The sequence below is a fragment of the Corylus avellana genome, chromosome ca1, assembly GCF_901000735.1.
Source record: "Corylus avellana chromosome ca1, CavTom2PMs-1.0".
Taxonomy (NCBI): domain Eukaryota; kingdom Viridiplantae; phylum Streptophyta; class Magnoliopsida; order Fagales; family Betulaceae; genus Corylus; species Corylus avellana.
In genome coordinates this window covers 13575413-13595712 of record NC_081541.1, presented here as the reverse complement: position 1 = coordinate 13595712, position 20300 = coordinate 13575413, and the positions used below count along the sequence as shown (strand labels likewise).

At 34.1% G+C, this 20300-nt stretch overlaps 2 protein-coding genes across 4 annotated transcripts; both read left to right on the top strand.

The window, feature by feature from the left end:
* The first annotated feature begins 404 nt into the window (after positions 1 to 404).
* Positions 405 to 2447, top strand: LOC132168227 (universal stress protein PHOS32-like). Its single transcript, XM_059579350.1, has 4 exons — positions 405 to 579; positions 1107 to 1201; positions 1341 to 1462; positions 2360 to 2447. Exons 1-4 carry the CDS (start codon positions 405 to 407, stop codon positions 2445 to 2447), a joined length of 480 nt encoding a protein of 159 aa, XP_059435333.1.
* A 3312-nt stretch (positions 2448 to 5759) lies between these two features.
* On the top strand, positions 5760 to 16187 carry LOC132164367 (uncharacterized). Of its 3 annotated transcripts, none has more exons than XM_059574888.1 (6): positions 6070 to 6151; positions 7639 to 7715; positions 7819 to 7875; positions 8015 to 8166; positions 13484 to 13518; positions 15452 to 16187. In XM_059574888.1, exons 2-6 carry the CDS (start codon positions 7703 to 7705, stop codon positions 15843 to 15845), a joined length of 651 nt encoding a protein of 216 aa, XP_059430871.1. In that variant the 5' UTR covers positions 6070 to 6151; positions 7639 to 7702; the 3' UTR covers positions 15846 to 16187. The 3 variants fall into 3 exon arrangements, with proteins under 3 accessions (XP_059430857.1, XP_059430871.1, XP_059430863.1); XM_059574880.1 differs by having other exon boundaries at positions 7804 to 7875; XM_059574874.1 differs by lacking the exons at positions 7639 to 7715; positions 7819 to 7875 and having other exon boundaries at positions 5760 to 6151.
* Positions 16188 to 20300: the final 4113 nt, after the last annotated feature.

The window sequence follows — 20300 nt, the reverse complement described above, 5'->3', positions numbered from 1 at the left end:
ATATAAACCGAGTCTGAAGGCGGCAGGTGCGAACACGTTAGCACAACCCACCTCCAAAGTTCGTATCGATCGAGTACATCCTACTCCCCCCACGACCCCAGCTCCTCCTTAGATCAACACCGTCGGAACCATCTGATCATCTTCTCAAACCACACCATCAATCAGAAGCACAGTTATATTTAGTGAGTACTAATGATTCAGTACTCCAACTCATGCCTCCACATGAGAGCGAAGTCGGTGCTCTAGAACCACTAAATAGTAACAAAAACGTGGTATAAATAATAGTCAATATGCAAAGCAAATGGAGCACATTAATTAATTATTAAACCCAGAGAATTGAAGGAAATTAATAAGAGACAGAGAGAAGAAGAAGAAGAAGAAGAAGAGCTGTAGTTTGTGCAACAATGGCGAAGAATATTCCAGTGATGTTGGTTGCTGTGGACGAGAGTGAGCATAGCTTCTATGCTCTGGAGTGGACGCTGGACCATTTTTTTGCTCCAAAAGTCAGCCATTCTTTCAAGCTCCATGTCATTCACGCCAGACCTTCGCCGGCTTCTTTGCTCGGAATGGGTGGAATTGGTAAATTGGCACTAGTAGGAAAATAAAGATAATTCAGCAGGGTCATGTCATATTTCTTACAAGATTTTATACCTTTTATATATTTTTAAGTTCGAGGTAAAGTTAAGAGAGTTTTTTTTTTTTTTTTAATTAAAAAGAGGAAAAGAGTTACTCGGGAGGATCTTTACTACTCTTGATCCGAAAGGAAAAGAGATCGAGAGTGGGAGATCCTAAACAAGTTAAGAGAGTTTATATATATAAGAAACGATAAAAATCATTCTCTCAACCATCTTTTAACCATCTCCGTATGGTGAATGGATGAATTTACTATTGAATTTTTGTGGGACCTATGTGAGTCCACAAATCGAATGGTGATTTGTGGACTCACGTAGGTCCCACAAAAGATTCAAAAGATTGTTACTTTCAGCAACGATCTTTTTGGACGTTTTGTTTTGAAGAAGTTTCAGTTTAATTAATTAATTATAAGTTGTTGTTTATACACTGATCACCAAGATCAATATATTCTGTATTAATCTGTTCTTTAACAGGATCTGGAGAATTTGTGACGATTCTGGAGACAGATTTGAAGAGGACAGCAACTCGGACGATTGAAAAGGCCAAGGCCATCTGCAGAGATAAATCTGTAAGAATAACATGGATTTTTGCATTTTATAGATGATTAATTATGTTGCCCTCATTAATTAACATGCCTGAGTTATTGTAAGTATATATATTAGTATCATTAATTGCTAGAAGAATTATTAAATAATAATTATATGCAGGTTGATAATGTGTCCATGGAAATAGTTGAAGGAGATCCCAGGAATGTTCTATGCGATGCTGTAGAGAGAAACCGGGCACCAATTCTGGTACTGGGTAGTCATGGTTATGGGGTAGTGAAAAGGTATATATATATATATGACTCTATACCAATTCCTATATATATAACACGGAAAATAGAATCCAAAATGGAAAAGACAAAAAAGAAAATCCAATCTTATTAGCAATCCAGCCACAATCCCGGAAGGGATCCTCAAAGACAAAAAAGGCAATTGAAAAAAAGCAACCAGCAAAACTGGCTGTAGCGGCCTATGGTAAACGACTAGACGGCCGGAGTCCCCAAATTTTTTTATTGAGTCCTTAAAATTTTTTAAAAATTAAAATTTTACCCCTAAATTTTTTAATTTTGCCTCCCCACACTCCATTTACCCTTAAAATTTTTAATTTTGTCCCCCCAAACTCTAAATGCTAGTTCCGCCCCTGGGTATGGGTATCAACAAAGAAAAGTGTTGGATCGAGCATTTGACCAAAAAACTAATTGGTATCCAATGAAAGAAACTAAAGCCTTTTATATATGGCATTCAAAATTGCACCCCGTAAAGTATGTTCTAAGAGTCGTTCACTTGAGCAAAACGGTAATGTTACACTTAAACAAAAACTCTTCTAACTTAGCTCATGTCTAGCTCATAAGAGAGCTGACGAGGAGACTAAGAAGTAGAAATACAAAGGCGGAAAAGACACTATCTAGGGCCATGAGCAAAACAGCACTTTTGCACTTCAACAAAAACTCTTCTAACTTAGCTCCTATCTAGTTTATAAGAGAGCTGATGAAGAGAATAAGAAATAGAAATACCGAGGCAGAAAAGACACCATTTGAGACCATGAGATAAAAAACCACCAAAATCGGATATGAAAAAGAGACAATATATATAAGAAGGCAAAATAGCTACTTTCTTTTATTCTAGCTTACATATATATATATATATATATATATATATAAAGATATTGTGTTATTTTGCAGGGCGGTTCTAGGCAGCGTAAGTGACTACTGTGCTCACCATGCTCACTGTACTGTGATGATTGTCAAGAGGCCCAAGCTCAAGCACTGATCCTTTTCTTCTGCTTTCTCATTTAATATTCACGCACCCTTATATATCATTCTCTCTTCTCTAATATTTTGGTCATGTCCAATTTACTATATATAGAGCTTTAAGTGGTCTTCTTTGTGTATGATTGTGGACCAGACATATTGGAATCGTACGTGTAATACTACTTCTGTCTACAAATTGGATTAATAGTCTATTTTCTTTGTGTAATTGTGCTGCATTTTTGTAGCGTCCACGTACCAAGTGGAGGACTATGTTCAAATTGGTTAAACAAAAAGGTCTAATTAATTCTTAACCAATCTTAAAATATACAAACAATTAACTTTTAATCAATTTTATTTTGGTGTAATGACAATATCGGGATTCCTACAATTAGCTGCCCCACAATTTATGTAATATAGAGAGAAAAGGCTACGGACCCACCACACTTTGAGCTGCTTAGGAGAAGTGAGTCCAACTCTCCTCCCTATGGGGCTTGCCCGAATCGTGTGTATCCTTATCCGTTGTGATATCAAAGAAAGTAATTTAATGGATCATTCATTATATGCCAAAACTGATGAGATTCATTCCGAACATAATTTATTCCTAATACCTATGTATTATACTCTTCAAGTGTCCTTGTTGGGTCCCGGTCAGGTGCCGGTGGTGGCCCGATTAGGTCCCGACTGAGTTTCGGCGGGATCCTGTTGTAGTCTTGGCGGGTTCCAATGACGTTTTAACTGGATTTATCGATTTGAGAATGAGATGTTCAAACTTGAAAAATAGTTTACAATTTTCGAAAACAAAATAAGCAATATGCATATGTAACTGTTTACATGGATACCTATAGTTGCTTTCATACTAGTACTACCATATACATGCTAGGGGTCTAATAATAGAGGTATTCTAGGATTAAAAATACCTTAGGATAATATGTTATCTATATAGATAATATTAGAATTAGAGATTATAATTTATATATTAGAGATAAGTATTATCATTAGAGTAGTTTATTCTACTTAGTTAAAGACATCAAGCTCATTAATGAATTAATCGAATTAATCCCAAACATTATGTTTGAAAAAGGGTTTTAGGTTTTCTCAAAATCTAAAAAATCTAAGTTCCCTCATAACCTAAATTCTATCCCGTTATGTGTTTGCAAAATCATTTAAGTAATAGTACATATGATGTCCTCTAGTTACATTGAATATGATGTCCTCTAGTTACATTGAATATGCTTTTAGTGTGAGTAAAGAGATTATCACTCAAGAAGATCTAAGTCATAAAATATTGTAGCTTATAAACAATTGTACGTAGTCATAAATAGAAATATTGTACATTCTATCTAGACTGTAACATATTATTTGTGCTGATTTATCTTAACATATCATTTATTTGACCCATTCAATTCCCAATAGTTTTCTAGTTGTTTTAGGGCATTTGTTTGGGTTGTCCAGCCTTTTGTTTTTATTTTTTATGTACTCTCCCTTTCCCCTTCCCTTATTTGAATAAAATAAAAATAAAAAATAAAATAAAACTATGTATTGTAACTACCATGATCTTGTTTGTCTATGTTAGTAACAATTATTGTAATAATAGAAATTGGTTAAGTTAATAATTAAATAAGTCTACAATTAATTGCTATAACTTCGCAAGGTTACTGGTGTGGTGTCAAACTTGATTTTGTTACACTTGAATGAAGTTTACAAACCATTGGTATTGCTTTCAATAATTGTAAGTTACTAATTAACAAACTAAATAGGCTTAGTTGAATTCCATTTTGACAACTTTGAAGGAACATATATATATATATATATATATATATATATATATATATATATATATATATATGAGGTATGTTACACATCATTCTCTTAACCATTTTTCAACTATTTCTTTTTGCAAATTGAATGAATCTACTATTGGATTTGTAGACTCATATAGGTCCCACATAAATTCAATGTTAGATTAACTCGTTCATTATATAAAAGTTAAGTAAAAGATGGTTGAAAGAATAATTTGTATCATTTCTCGTATAGTAAACATTATACTTACTCAAATACATGGCTGACTAATTAGCAAGTAATTAGTTGTTCACTTTGGCACCAAATTTATTATTCAATTGCTTGATAAAAGTTTGTGGCCACATATATGACTGACAAGTTAACAAGTAATTAGCTGTTCATTAAGTAGATATAAAATTATCCTATATGTTATTTTTCACGGCCGTTTATCATACTCGTTTCACATTAGTTGATGTAGCATGTTTTAAGTGACTTTTCATATTAGTCACTTAAAAAAATAAAAGTCACTTAAAATATATTACGTTAATCAATGTAATAAATGGACGTGAAGAATATCACATAATAAAATTGGTGGTGCAAAAACTCCAATTGGTTATGCATATATTTTACATAAAAGCTACATAAATCTTACATAATGGTTTTTCCAAAATTGGCCAAGAATACAATAGCCAGATTTTTGCTATTATAAAAAAAAAAAAAATTAAAACCATGCTCCCATATTTACATACTTAATATATTATCATTACAAATTTAAAAATAATAATATAAAGTTATACAAGCTTATAAATCCGGTTGAGTATATACAAAGTCCCACTCATTTAATAAAGAAAGCTAAAAAAAAAATGTAGACTTTTATTGAAATTCTACTTCAAATCGGATTCTATACGGCCCGTCCCATTTAATGAATCCAATCAACAACCAATCAAAAACATAAATCCCCAAAGTTCGCCACGTGTTCCACATTTACCAGCTTATTCTTCGTACTCCTGTGGACACCACCGTACGTTAGGGGTATCAACTCGGTCCGGTTTCTCGGTTTTTGGCCAAAACCGGAACCGGAACCGGAGTACCACGGTTCTCGGTTTTGGGAAACCAGTTCCCGGTCGGTTCCGATTTTATCAGGTCCGGTAGCCGGTTTTTTTTTTTTAAATTAGTTTTTGGCCTTATTTTAGGTATTTGTCCTAAAATAAGCCAATTTGTTTTTCATAAGTTGGCCAATTTTTTTAAAAATCTATTAGTCTCTTTGTCTAAATTAAAGAGGCTTTGCTATAATTGTTCTAAATAATTAAAAAATAAACCTAAAAAAGTCTAAGAATCCTAAAAAATCAATATTTTTGCCTATTTGGGCCTCAGAAATAAAATTTTAATTTTTTAAAATATCTTAAACCTAAACCTAAGTGTAAAAAAAAATATATATATATATTAAATAAAATGAAAACCCAGTACCGATATTTTCAGTAAAAACCGAGTACCGGAACCGGGTGCCCGATTTTTGAATTTTTTAAACCAGAACTGGACCTGGTTTCCCGATTTCCGATTTTCCCGTAATTTTTTATACCCCTACCGTACGTGACCCCATTCCAGCCAGATTTTGGTCTCTCAGTTGGTAATGAACTTCCCAATTCTGGAGCCAGTGGGACGAGGCTGCCACCGGAGGCTAAGCTAGCTCGTTTGTGCTCCTCTCCGAGGCCGAGCATGACTCATCATATATATACGCGGGGCCCATCATTTTCTTCTTCTTTTTCGTTTTCAATTCTCATTCGAGGTTTTTGTTTTGGAGAACACTGTGAGAAAGAATGGCTGCTAAGGCTCTGGGACCGTCGTCGTCCTCGACCGTCAATTGCACCGTCTGCTTGGATGACGTGTCCGATTCCTGTGGCAGAACTGTCGTGAAACTCCGCTGCTCTCATCTGTTTCATCTAGGTGAGCCATATATATATATATATATATATATATGATATAATTTTATTTTTATTTTTTATTTTGATCGTCCACTATTTTCGTTTTCGATTTTGGCTGATATAATATGTATTTTTTGGTTGGACAGTGATGTATACCATTTTTTTTTTTTTTTTTTTGTATTTTTTTATGCGCGTCTTCGTGTTTACTGTGAAAATGGTGATAGAAAGTCTAAGCAAATTTTGATTGTAAAAAATTTCGGAGAAGTTTGACTTCCTATTCGCGGAAGTTCATTTTCATGATTCCATGCCTTTAAGCTGTTTGATGAATTGGCTGTTCCAAAATGAAAGCCCTGTGATACAAAATCTAATGTTTGGATAATGTGGCTATTTAACTATTTGTGTGCTGTGCGTGCGCGCGCGTGTGTAATTGTATGTATGAAACACATACATTTAGTAAACCGTTAGTAAATATATCTTGAGAGAAATTTCAAATGATCTCCTGAGAAATTACGAATTACTCGTCGTTTGGAAACCTTTAGTAAACCTCCTTGTAATTTGGAGTACAATGAAATCGCTGTATTTTCTATCCTGAGTGATGAATTGTCTCATATGATGCATATGTATGAAACACGAAGTTTAACCCTCAGAAAGGAAAGCGCTAAAGATTTTCTGTTGTCATACACACACACATTTATGTAGCTAGTTCATTTCTTTTTGTTCTTTTAAAAACTTTTGACCCCTTACTTTGTTGTAGTCCATTTTGTCTTATTGTATTCTTTTTTCTTTTTTGGAAAATGAGAATATCATTTCATTCATTTAGAATAAGAAAACATCTAGAGCCAAAAAGCTCTAAACAGAAAGAGCATGTTGCTCTATAGTAGCTATGTCAGAAATACATAAAGGAATCTCTTCCAACCAAACTCGCTCAGAAGGATCACTAATTGTATTCTATTTATAATGCGTTGTACTTCAATTAAAAAAATGTGGATGTATTATATATGTTTTCTAGAGGGTCAGGTTATTTGGTGTTCAAAATTAATGACAAGATGGAGCAATTAGGAAAATATGGTACCACGTCTTGTAATTCCAATTAGATTGACAGGGACGCATTTATAATTAAATCAGGGAAGAGCATATACTTCACCCCTTAATGACTAATATAGAAAAAACAAGGATTGGGGAGAGCGGTGGTGGTTGAATCTGTTAGATAAATGTTGGGTGGCTGTGTAACCTAAAGGAGTTGTGAGTAGGGAAGGACATATATTTATTTTCATGAGTTTGTTTTCAAATTCGTGACAAAGATGGGGCTTCTCTAGATAGGAAGTATAGAGTTTGATAAAGCATTTATCCTCTAGTTTATGTTATGGCAATTCTTCTTGGAGAAGTAGAAACAAATACTTTTTTTTTTTTCCAATTTCTAGTGCTAAATGAGATGTTCCTTTTTCATTTTTTTCTCTCCATCATTCCATAGTCATTTTATACATATTCAGAGTAATACTGGTATAACAGATCCAATGTTGATCAAATCTTCTATGGGATTCAGCATTCATTTCGAGAAGCAGAACCTCATGCAATGCCTAATTTCAGTTGGTATTCCAATTTCTAGTAATTAATACACTTTCAGCCACCATTATTAGATATTTATTTCACATAAATTTAAATGAGTTGTTATAGCATTTTCTGTATCAGTGGAGAATGTCAAGTTTGCCAGGACTTGCCAACCTATTTGGAAGGCTTGGGCTTTAGGTATATTGTTAAGGCAGTTATATATATTACTTGATATCAAAATGTAAGCTTTTGACTCACAGGTTGTCGTATATAATTACTTGTATATGGAGCTTTTTTTTTATTTTTTTTATTGATGTTTACTCCTCCTTTTCTTCAGATTGCATTGGTTCTGCATTTAATGTAAAAGGTGCTATGGAATGCCCTAATTGTCGTGAAATTGAAAATGGTGTGTGGCGGCATTTTGAGAATCAAAGTCCTGAAATCATAGATGAGGAGACTTATGATGAGGACGCTGAAGAGTTTGAAATGGTAAAAACAAGGTCCTCGTTGGTTTGTGTTTTTTATATAATAACCAGCTATTTGTGGTATTAGTACAATTTAATTTATGTTTGTCCAAATAAGTACCTTCAGCTTTCTTTGGTAAGGTTGTAAATTCATGTTCCAGTCTCTAGTTTTGACATTGCTTTAATGGGTGCGATAAGGTAGCCAGAACAATTGAAGAATTTGAATGTAAAACCGATTGAGGACACATGAATGTCATTTTGTGCTCTTATCTTGATTTTGCTTTGAAGGATTGATTAGTTAGTTGGGCTGCCTAAGCAAGTGAATGACCTATATAGGCTTTTCTTTCATTGCTCACTTCTCAGTTGTATAATAACTAGTGTAATAGAAATGTAGGAAGAGTTCTTTGTGTGGCAAGTCAATGAATTGTTAATTGGGTCTTCTTGTGGTATATATAGTTTTCTTATCCAATGAAACTCAATTATTTTTTTAAACCATCTATTTTGCTAAATGCCACTTGAAACTTCGTTCAATAGACTAAATATGCCGAACAAACAAACCTTATGTAGCCAAGTTTCATCCTGTGAAATTGTGAAATTGTTAATGATCTTGAGCAATGCTCATTTTGATATTTATGAAGCATGAAATTTGCATGCTCTATTGAATTTGGCTTCTATTGACCATTCTATGTTGCCTATCAACAATCTTTGTGAACATTTCTAATTATAAATTATATAGAAAATGCAATTACACAGTATTGGACTTCCAAAAGCAGTCCGGTGAGGGCAAGTTGGAAATGAACATGAGCATTCATAATTACATCAAATCTTGAATTCCATGTTTTTTTTTTCACCTTGTAAGTTTTCATTCTCGCACATTCCTTTAATGTTGGTCAAATATTAAGAGTTAGAATGTGGATGTTTCAGCCACAAGAATTAGTTTCATCAAAGGCAAGTAGGGTACTCGCCTAAGCATTGAGTGCTAGGAGAGTTATTAGATATTGCCTTAAGGCCCTAGTGGCAAGGCTACTGTAGTGAGGTTCTCCCTCTTTTGCGCCAATTGCCCAGGCGAGTCGTTAGATAGCAGCTTAAGGCCTTGTGGCAAGGCTACTTTAGCGAGTTTCTTATCTTTTGTGCCTAATTTAGCACCTTAGTTGAGGTGAAGGATGCAAGCGCCTCATGAAACCAATGACTTTAATATTAGGTTTAATTTTTGCAACTCTATCTTATTCGAACTGGAACAATCTTGTTTGGTGATTTCTACCTTCCTAAAACAAAACAATAAATAAATAAAAGCCGCATATATTAACAACACATAGGATTTCAATCAAAACCCATTTAATTTGAATTTTGTCAACTTAAAAGTCTATAACCCATAACCCACATAAGCGAAGGTTTGCCCTACCATTTAGGGTGGTGGTTCAATGGCCAAAGAAATCCCTAAAATGGTTAGGTATATATTAAGGCATGGGTTCAAATCCCGCAATGGGAATCTCTTTGCCTGATTAGTGTAAACAACTTTGGTTCTCATTAATGCCCTGATAGGGTTGGGTTTTAGTCGAACTTGAGGGAGCACTTGTGGTTCCCATTGTCTAGGCTTCTCTTATGCGGCTTTCAACGGGTAGGTATTACTATGGTCACGCCCAAGTAAAATAACCATAGTTGGTCTTCCTTGCCTGCCATTTTACTTATTTTAAAAAAAAAAATATATATATATATATATATTAAAGAAAAAGAAAAAGGTGAAGGTTTGCCTCGTTCTTGTAATAGCCATTTTTTGATATAATCCAGTCATAGATAGAAGCTTTCCTGGTATATAATTCCCTATCTAGTTTATTAGTACTTATTAGATAGGTACTACTTTTTCTAGTTAGGTGTTTCCTTTTATATACTTCCTATATACTTAGAGGCACCTTTACGTTTTAATGATATGCCAATTACTATATATATATATATATATAATAATTTATGTACTAATCTATGTCAAATATTATAGTGTCCAGCAAGAAAGATTGGTAGTTGGTATAAATTTTGGGTATATCGTCAGAAGTACTATGAATTTGCTTACTTTTCCAAAAAAAAACTCTTGGCTAGACATACCTTAGGTGTACAAATTAACTTGCATCTATATTAGGCAAAATTATTTGTATTGTCTTCATTACTACATGCTCAATTTATCTTAAAGTTCTTCAATACAACTATTAACCATGAGGCATGGACCCGGACACGGACATGGAATATGTATATGATTTAACATCGATACATTAAGGTGACAAATCCTAGAAGATGTAGGACATGAGAATAAACAATATTTAGTACATTCATAGATGATAGGCACCAAATATTATTCATCTCTATAGTATTATAGCCAGCGAATCATAGCAATTACATGTGCCTAATCTTCCTACTCCCTCGGGACCCTTTAATATGACTAGTGTATTTTATTTCTAAAATGTGTCATAATATTCCTTTTTTGTCATTAAAACTAAAGAAATAACATGTAATAAGTTGTGTATCTCGTGGCGAAAAGGTGCTGGTTGAGTGTTAAGGGAGTATTTCAAACTAAATACTCCTTTTCTTCCAATTTAAATGTCTCACTTCCTTTTCTAGTATGCCCTAAAATAATTTTTTTTTCTTCCAAAAGTAGAAACATTTATTTTGACTTTCTAAACAATGTTTGTCCTTTTCAAAAGGTGAACAAGATTCCCTTTGAAATTTGTGTCTACCTCTAATATAGAATGAAGTCCATTTTGAGAAGTTAATTAGATTTTATACTTTTCATTTATATTTGTGCAATTTAGAATCAAGACATCTATTCTGGAGAGAATTTCGATTTTTAAGTTGACATGTGTGGGATGTGTTAGACATGTGTCAAGTGGGAAGTAGTGATGTACAAATTGTTAAATCACCATTTATTTCAAAAGCTTATACTGATAACAAATTGTAAATTTAATCATTTAATTCATATTCTAACACTACTTTTCATGTGTGTGCTTAAACAAGTAAGGCGCAACATGTGGAATATTTAATGGAAATGGGGAGTAAATTGTTGAGTCGGAGTTCAAAATTAGGACTTTTGCTTTAATACAATGTTAAATCACCATTATCTCAAAAACTTAAGCTAATAGGAAATTATAGATTTAGTCATTTAATTAATGTTCTAACAAAACGAATACTTCTTTGTAGAAGTATTTGTGATACACAGGCTGCTGTATGGTGTTTAGTACAAAAGTAGTGGTTGGGCCTCTTTTACTAGTAGCATTTCCTTTTAATGTAAGTATTCAGAAGGGGTGCTACGAGGTATCAAGGTTGTCTTTGAAGGCTAAGTATGCATATAAGTGCTGGATTCATTTCAATATGAGTGCTATCAAGCCATGCCACCAAATGAACAATGGATTGTAGATATCTTATAATAGGCTCCAAGAATTGATATTTACAATGTAGCGTCTCTGTTGTTTCTATATTATCACACCATGTTGCTAGTAAACCTATTTTGATTGCTAGAAGTGAAATTTTATCTAAGGATTGGTTTGGCCTCACAAAAAATATTTTCTTATCTTATAGTTTCTTAAACACTTGAGGTTTATGTGACACCCCGATCCCATATTAGGAAGATGAGGAATAGCCTGCATAGAGTTGGTGATTTATAAAGATTGTTATGAGTGCTAAGTCCCACATTGCCTAGTTACTATGTGAAACTAGATTTTATAAGAAATTTTAGGGTAGCTCCAAATTGACTATAGTCATTTTGGGTGATAGCGCATATGTGGCTAGCACTTTTTGTTGGGCCGTTACAAATGTTATCAGATTCAGTTTGTAATGCCAGGCTATGTGGTACTGAAGCACTGTATGACGTGGCCCTGAAGAGGACGTCAGGAATTTAAGAGTTTGTGACACCCCGATTTCATATTGGGAAGATGAGAAGTATCCCACATAGAGCGATGGTTTATAAAGATAGTCATGAGTGTTAAGTCTCACATTGCCTAGTTACTAGGTGAAACTAGGCGTTTTAAATTTTTTTAAGGAAGCCCCAAATTGACTAGTACTTTTGGGGTGATATCGCAGATGTGGCTAGCACTTTTTCCTAGGTCGTTACAGTTTATCTAGCAATGTTATTTTAATTCTAGTAAATTATAAATTTGTAGCATTTCTGAATGATATATGCACACATTTATAATTCTAATAAATGATATATGCATTTAAAATGATGTAACACATTGGTCTATGTGCTTCTTATAAGTTAGACTGAATTGTATATAACAAATTTAAATTAATGCACCTTTTCAAAATGGAATTTAAATCAAGTGAATGATTGTTTGTAAGTGGTAATTATCTAATTATTACTCAACATTTTGGGCTTCTAGTCTATGGTAAGATTACTAAGATAGCAAAGTGGCTCAGCCAAGGAGGTCAAGGCCACCTTTTATGGCCAGGGGTGAGAATATCAGTATGCAGAATGGTCTGGGGCATCAGAGGAAGTTGCCTCGTGGCCGATGCACAAGGTTAGAGAAGAAGATACAACCTTCCCACGTGACCAAATTGAGCATGAACTCAAAATTTATTTGTTCATTACTTATGGAGATCACATTAAGTTTTCATTGCAGTTATTAGCTAAAGCAATTAATTTTATGCTTTTCAAGATTGATAAAAGTGATGGTTTTTATTCTTCCTTATGTACTTTTCTATTGATTGCATAAGTGTGAGAACTACTTCCATAATTGATCTACCTGATATGAATCAACTTGACTCTTTAATTTTTACATTTTTATGTACCATTCTTCCCTTTTGTGGCCTCTTACAATGTCTATTATTGTGATTATCCTTGTAAGTCCATGTAAAAGCTTCCATAATTGATCTACTTGGCATGATTAAATTAATTCGCCAATTCTCACAGTAGGTGTGATAGTCTTTGCTTTGCAACTCTCTGACTGGCTGTTGTAATAAGTATTTCATTCATTCTTGTATAGACGTTAAAATGGTTATGCATCTCTTTTTGTGTGGGTGGGTTGGTGTGGGTGCAATGCTTCCATGTGTGTGGCGTGCATGCAGAGTTTTGGTGTGGGTGTTCTAAAATAATGCCTAAGACTAGAACCCTTAATCGCAATGCAAAGGAAAGCGATAGCTTCATTCCCTCCTTTTTACTATAATAAATTATTCTAGAAGCCCAAAATTTAGGGTCAAATTGACTATTATTAGGGGTTGCAATTCTTTGTTTTTTTTACTCCCAATTTTGCCTTCTTATCGTGTGATTCCATGATGTAAATTTGTTTTATATAGTATGATATTGGTTTTTCTTTTAGGCCATCTTTTTATTTATTTTTTTATTTTGTTTGCGTATGTTTCAGCCAACTCAGGGAATTCATGGGTGCCCTCATGGATGGTAAGTTTTTCTCCTGCTTGTGAGGTCTTGACTTGTTTTTTTCTCCTATTTATATGTTAGATTTGGCAATCTGATATATATGATCTAGAATATCTTCTAAAATCTATGTTCCTCCTTAGTTTGCAATTTAATATAGAAAATGTGTTGGCTACTATACTTTCATGCACGAGAATCATGCAGTTTTCAAATATATGGCCAAGCCCAAATTTCTAATTTGATGCATGTGTAATTGGTAGAATGACATTGCTATTGGGTCCTCCAAGTTCTGGGAAGACAACACTCTTATTGCCACTAACCTAAACAGATAGACATCCAAATATTTAGGCTAGTGGCATTTTCTCATGCGTAATGAGATACATTGTTGTGTTCAGGTACCAACTTTTGTGAGTTTGAGGGACATATACTGGATTCTCTCTTGAATTTAATAGTGAGTAGCATTTTATGTCCATATACTCTATCTAAAACCGGAATCAAGACCCAATTTTTTTTTTGAGACAGAACTCCCTTCTTAACGTTTTAAAGAGTAGATAGCATTTTGATGCCCATAAGTATACTCTGGCCAAAAACAAACATCGAGACTCTGCCAGGTATTCATGTAAATGAACTATTTTTTGTCCAAACATATTTATATATTTTTCCCCATATAAGCTAATTAATTATGATTTTGAATTTATGGTTGTTATTAAGTTTATTATCATTTCCCTTACCTACATAGATAATTTAGTTGGGAGACATGAATTTTTCAGTCCCCAACTCAAAATTCTAGGTCGCGTCTTTTCAGTATCTTGTGCTTAAAAAGCCTAAACAAACATTTGGCTTTCTCAGTTTACTAGAACTGGAAAAGAATAATGAGATCATAGTAAACCGTACAGTTCACATGTATCACTGGAAAGAACACTTGCGTATCACCTGTAAAGCCAGGGGAAAACTCAGTTGGAGCTCTCCTGGATTCTTTCCATTTAGGCTTGTATAAACTTTAGCCACCATGACATTTTAAATATATACTTCAAACTTTTTTTTTCTTTTTTTTTTTTTGTTTAGGGTGAGTGTGTTCTTTGAAGTTGTACTAAAGCAGTAAATTTTATTTTTATTTATATGAAATTTGTAGCCAACAGGGTGCATTGAAACTCTTGCAACTTCAGTATCATCTCATTGTCTTTATTGCTAGCCTTATTGTTGCTGTTCTGCATTTCATTATTGATATTTGGTTCTATTGTTTTACGTAGCTCATTCTTTTTATTTCACAGGGTAGTGGGGTTACCATCACTTTGGTGTAAGTTCTTGGGGTCCTTTTTTTTTTTCTTAGTTCTAGAAAGTTGGATGGTGAACTTGTTACAAAATTCTCTGACAATCAAATCTTTGTTGATCTAGATCCATACATAATGGAACGGCCTGTTGTCTATGTCAGTCCCAATGTCCATTATCAATTGATTTACCCACCTGTCCACAGTGAGGTCCCTGCTTTCCAAGTCCTCCACAATAATAATAATAATCATCGCAATTGTGACCACCACTCTGTATTCATGTCAGAGAATGACCATATTAATGGTGCTAGTCTGGCTTCAGTTCCATCTGCAACTTTGAGAATTCCCCTTGGTGATGTTAACTATGTCCCAAATCTTGGTTTGGTTGCTCTTCCTGTCATTCTTGGTCATGGGTAAGCTTTGATAATTTTGGTAATGTCGTATAAATCATGGGTAATTGTTCTAATTGCTGAAGTTAGAATTTGATATGGGTCATTCATAATTGTAAGACTGACTGACCAGTTTGTTCTGTTAATTTGTGATAACTTCGACAGAGACCATGATAGTGTTGAATATCTCCTTCCGTTTCTAAAATCTGATTTGATCTTTTTGTGCACTTCTTCTACTTTTAATCATGCATCATATCACATCTTTTAATATTATCCTTGCCTGCACTTCTTCCTTTGTAGGATTCATCCTCAAGCACCTGTTGACTCTTCAGCTGGTTTAGCTTATCAAGGCAACAATGATCAAACTCATTGCAGCTTTCCCCAGATGCAGCCATCAAGCAATTCACTGTCACCAGTGGTGGATGCTTCCATGTCATCCGGGATGAGGTCATCAAATGGATCAAGTGGCTGGCTTCCAGCAGGGCACACAGCAGCATCATCACAAGAAGAGACCCGGAACGTCAACCCTGAATCTTTGGCTAACTTGGCTGACCAGCACCTCCTACAACATGTTCTTGCTCATGATCGTATTGTGGAAAGATTGAACGCTCAACTCAACCGTATTCAGGAAAGACTCAACTCTGAATTTCATCAATTCTTCCCTGATAACACACATCCATCTTCGGATGTGTGATTAAGCAGCTGGCAGGATAGATCATGCCACAGAGTGCGCAGTGTGCGATGGAGGCATGTATCTAACAAGCTGCACAGCATTGGAATTCAATTATACCAAAATTATCTGGCGCATTGAAATATTTTCTTTCCTATAAGCACAAGACTTCAATAACTGAACACCTTTTAGATTTGGGGAGCCTATCTAGGATGCTCGGCTTTGTTTTAGCAGTTCCCTGAAACTGTTAAACTTTTACCGGGTGTCATTCAGCTATTTGATGAATTCGTTTTATGCGCATATCTTCTTAGTAACTTATTTGATGTTTAACTGCAATAAGAATACATGCGAAAAAAAATTTGTCTAGGCTTTTGCCATAGCTGCCTTAGTATGCGTAACCCATCAAGAGATGTAGTTCCTCTTTGACCATATATCTTTTTTGGCATGTCAATGGGTATTTGTCGGTTGGCTGATAGCATATTATCCATTGAAGTATAGAATTCCTGAAAAGTTCATTTCTAGTTGAAAATCTGTGGTTTATAGCCATTGGGATCTGATAATGAATCTCTTATATGGACTTGATCAGTAGATCCTGGACAATGACCATGGTGTTCTTTTTGCTGTGTCATTCTAATCAAAGCAAATTTCTTTCAATCTAAGCTGTCTAGTGTTTTGAGGTGTGGGGAATGAAATTGGAGTCTGGCTAGATTGTATGATTTGGTGGCCATTCAAAGTTGCTTGTCTCTTGTTAGTATTGGTTTAATTGATAAATCTATGTTGCTGGCTATTAGGGATAGTCTTGACATGGGTGACAGATTATTGTGATGGTGAATGGTTGGTGAAATGAAGTGTTACTTTTGTATAAGCACTATTGAATGCCGTGACCATTTATTTTTTTATTGTGGTTTTGGCAAGAGGTTGTGGTGGGAGGTTATGACTAAATGCTCTTACTCTTTTTGTTTCTTATTCTTGGGAGGATATTCTAATGGAGGGTTTAATTGTTTGAAAAGGAAAAAGCTTCTTGAGTATTGTCTGTAAAATTGTTTTGGGGTTCCATGGTTTACAACTTATGGAGATATCCAAATAATTTGATTTTTTTGGTAACCAAATCTGTACGGTGAAGTAGATTTTACACCAAATCTACTGGGAAGTTGGTACTCGGGTGGTAGGGGAAGAAATGCAAGGGTCGTTTTAAAGCTTCTGAAATCAATGAGAAGATCTGTCTTAATTGGGGTATTCCTTCTAATATTTTGCTGCAATGGTTAGTTGGTGCTGCTGGGTAAGTCTTTGAAGCTTCTGGTTGTGCAGATTGTCTTTGAAGTTTCTGTGTTGCGGTTTGTTCTAGTTGGAGTTGCTGATTTTTCTAGGCAGGGTGGCAGGTTTCTTTTGTATAGAGGTTCTGTTGTATATTTTGTTTTGTTTTGTTTTGTAGTTTTCTGTTGTTTATTTTGGTTTTCTCAGAAGATCGGGAATTGTTTTGATTGCTGTAAATGTTTTAGTTACTCTGTAATTTTGTTCGAGTGTCTTTGCTTGAAAAATAAAAAAAAATAAAAAAATTCATAAAAAACAAAAAAAACTTAAACCATTTTACAGCACCCCTATCAAGCTCTCTATTTTTAACTTTTCTCTAAATTTTTAACAAAATTCACAAAAAAATAATTTATCAAGTTCTTTTATCCAAAGTTAAATTTAACATTTGTTTGTCATTCTCTCCAAATATAAAGCTACTAAATGTAAAAGCAATTAGTTATTTAATATGAACTCACTCATTGGCGCCATTGTATTTAGTTGTTTTCCGTCCCCTTATTTTTCGTTCCCTTAGAAGTTTTATTCCCCCCTCCCCTTTTACTTTGTTCTCCTTACTCATATCCCTTTCTTTTCGTTGCACAACCAGACTGAGAGAAAAACTCCGAGTAAATCTCATCTCATCGCGAATTCCTTTGTGAGTTTCTTTTTCATTTTCATTTTGCAGTTGATTTTAATTTAGTCATTACAGTGGATCTAGTGCTTTGTTCTCATTGCTATATTGTCATTGATTATGAGTTCTTTCTAACTCGAGCACTTGCGAGAAATGCATGGCTACTATTGTTTTCTAAATATTTAGGCATTCATGTTTTGATGTGCTACAAACTAAGGTAAATGCCTACTTGGAAGAATTGAAAATTAGTGAACTAAAGCGTTACAATGTGGTCTACTTACAGTTTTGAAACGATTTTTCATTCACCGCGAATTAAATGCTGCTGCGAACTCTCTCGCCTTGCTTGCAAAGAATTTGATAGAGAATGATTGGTTCGGTGATATGAACGAAGAATACATCAATGGAAGTTGACTCAAGGTGCCGTACATTTCAAAAACATCTCCAAAAGATGAGGATGATGATGAAAAACTGACAGTCGTAACAGAAAATAAAACATCATCCTAAAAGCATTTACGTTTTGCAAATATGTATATAAATAATAAAAGTCCTAAAATATGCATATCATAGTCTGAATGATTGATTTACTTTTGAGTTTTCTAATTAATTGAAAGTAAGATTAAATTAGTCACTTTTGAGTTTTCAAAATATTTACCTATTATCTTTATCATTTGTTTATCGTGAAATTTGCCAAATTAACGTATGTAGACATTTTGACATGCATTTATTTAAAAACTCTAAACATAACCCTTGAGAATTGCTTCATGTAATCCATGTAACTATCACGCCCCTGTTTTAAGGAATAGGGGAAACGCGAACTAAATGAACTTGTAATAATTAAGGAGGTATATTGCTATTATTACTAAATTAATATTCAACGTAAGAAAAATTAGAAAGGTAACTGGTATAATTACAACTTTAATATAAATAATTATCGGATTGATTACATATAAAACTGGGATTCCAACACAAAAAAATATTACAAGCCTTTCAAGGAGGCATATACCAAAAGTGACAACTATAGGGAGGTTTTAACCTTCCCATAAGTCAAAGTCCTCCTATGTACAAAATATCAAAATTGTGTAGTCTACATAATCAAAAGGCTATACAATATAGGCTAAACAGTCTAATGGAATCCCAGGTGCTACCGCTGCTACAGATCTGCAAAATAGTAGGTCAACGTGTCCCAGTCATACGACCAGATGACTGGATCCTTAAGTGCTAAGATGCCTACTAGTAGCCCCGCCCTTAATATCATTATGTAAAGAGCCATCTGAAAAAATTTAAAGGGAAAATAGGGGAGTTCGACAACTCAGTAAGTAGCCACAACATCAAGATGCTATAAAACATGTTATACAGATTTTATGCCATAATCTCAGTTATGCACCAATAATAAAATAATTGACAATTAATGCAAGAATAACAAGTTATAAGATGTGTAAGCACTTTCTTTTACTTTTCTTTCAAAACTACTGTTTTACCCTTTCAACCCAACACCACAAATTTACCATGAGCAGCGCACGTTGGCTTGTCTTGAAAGACCTATATGCTCATCCTGTCGTCACAGGGGAGAGCTATCAAGTTGGGAACTTCCCTAAATGAAGGCCACCTGGCCGGTAGCATACACCTTCTCGTAACCGTCATTTGTTGTGCTTGCCATGCTACCCTATGCGGTACCGATTGTGACTATAATCGTGCTTTGGGTTAAACATTTATAAACATGAATGCACATATAACATTTCATATGATCTGTAAGCTCATCTGTAATTGTATACTATGCCATGAATTTTGAGAGCTTTTTTTATTCATAATTGCAATCATGCATAAATCATGAAATAGGATAATTGTAACACGTAAAATTCTTGAACAATGAAATATGAAAGAATAAAACTTGTCATTAAAATATGAAAGAAAGTGCAATTGAAAATCATGTGAATGGTTTATAAAATCCCCAACATTTTTCAAAAGATTTATAATAAAATAGGGGGAACTTCACTTACCTCCCCTATACTTTCGCCTTTTTTGCAGACACCCTTCCATTGTTCAAAACCTCTCACTTTGATGTATCCAACTTTCGTTTCCTTTCACTTTGCCCATTCCGTTAGGATTTTCTGTTAAATCCTAACGGAAAGGGTGAAAAATTATAATCGTGCCCTTATTTTTTATTAAAAAATAATTTTTTTTAAAAAAAAATTAGGGGTAGAAAGGTCTTTTACTAAATCTACCGTTTGATTTAACTGCAAAAGCTAACAGTAAGGGGGTATTTGAAAGGAAACGAAAGTTTGATATACCAAAATGAGAGGTTTTGAACAATGGGAGGGTGTCTGCAAAAAGCGCGAAAGTATAGAGGGGGTAAGTGAAGTTTCCCCAATAAAATATGTTGGAGTTTTTTGTGTTGTGTCCCCTTACTTGGATTTGATGTTGGGTTGAGTAGAGTCGTCCTTCTACCTAAATAAATTACAAAGGTAAACTTAGAGGAGCATTTTAAAATTTTGTCTAAAATTTTAAATAAAATACCATATATATATATATATATATATCATGGAGAACTACTCTTTGACATC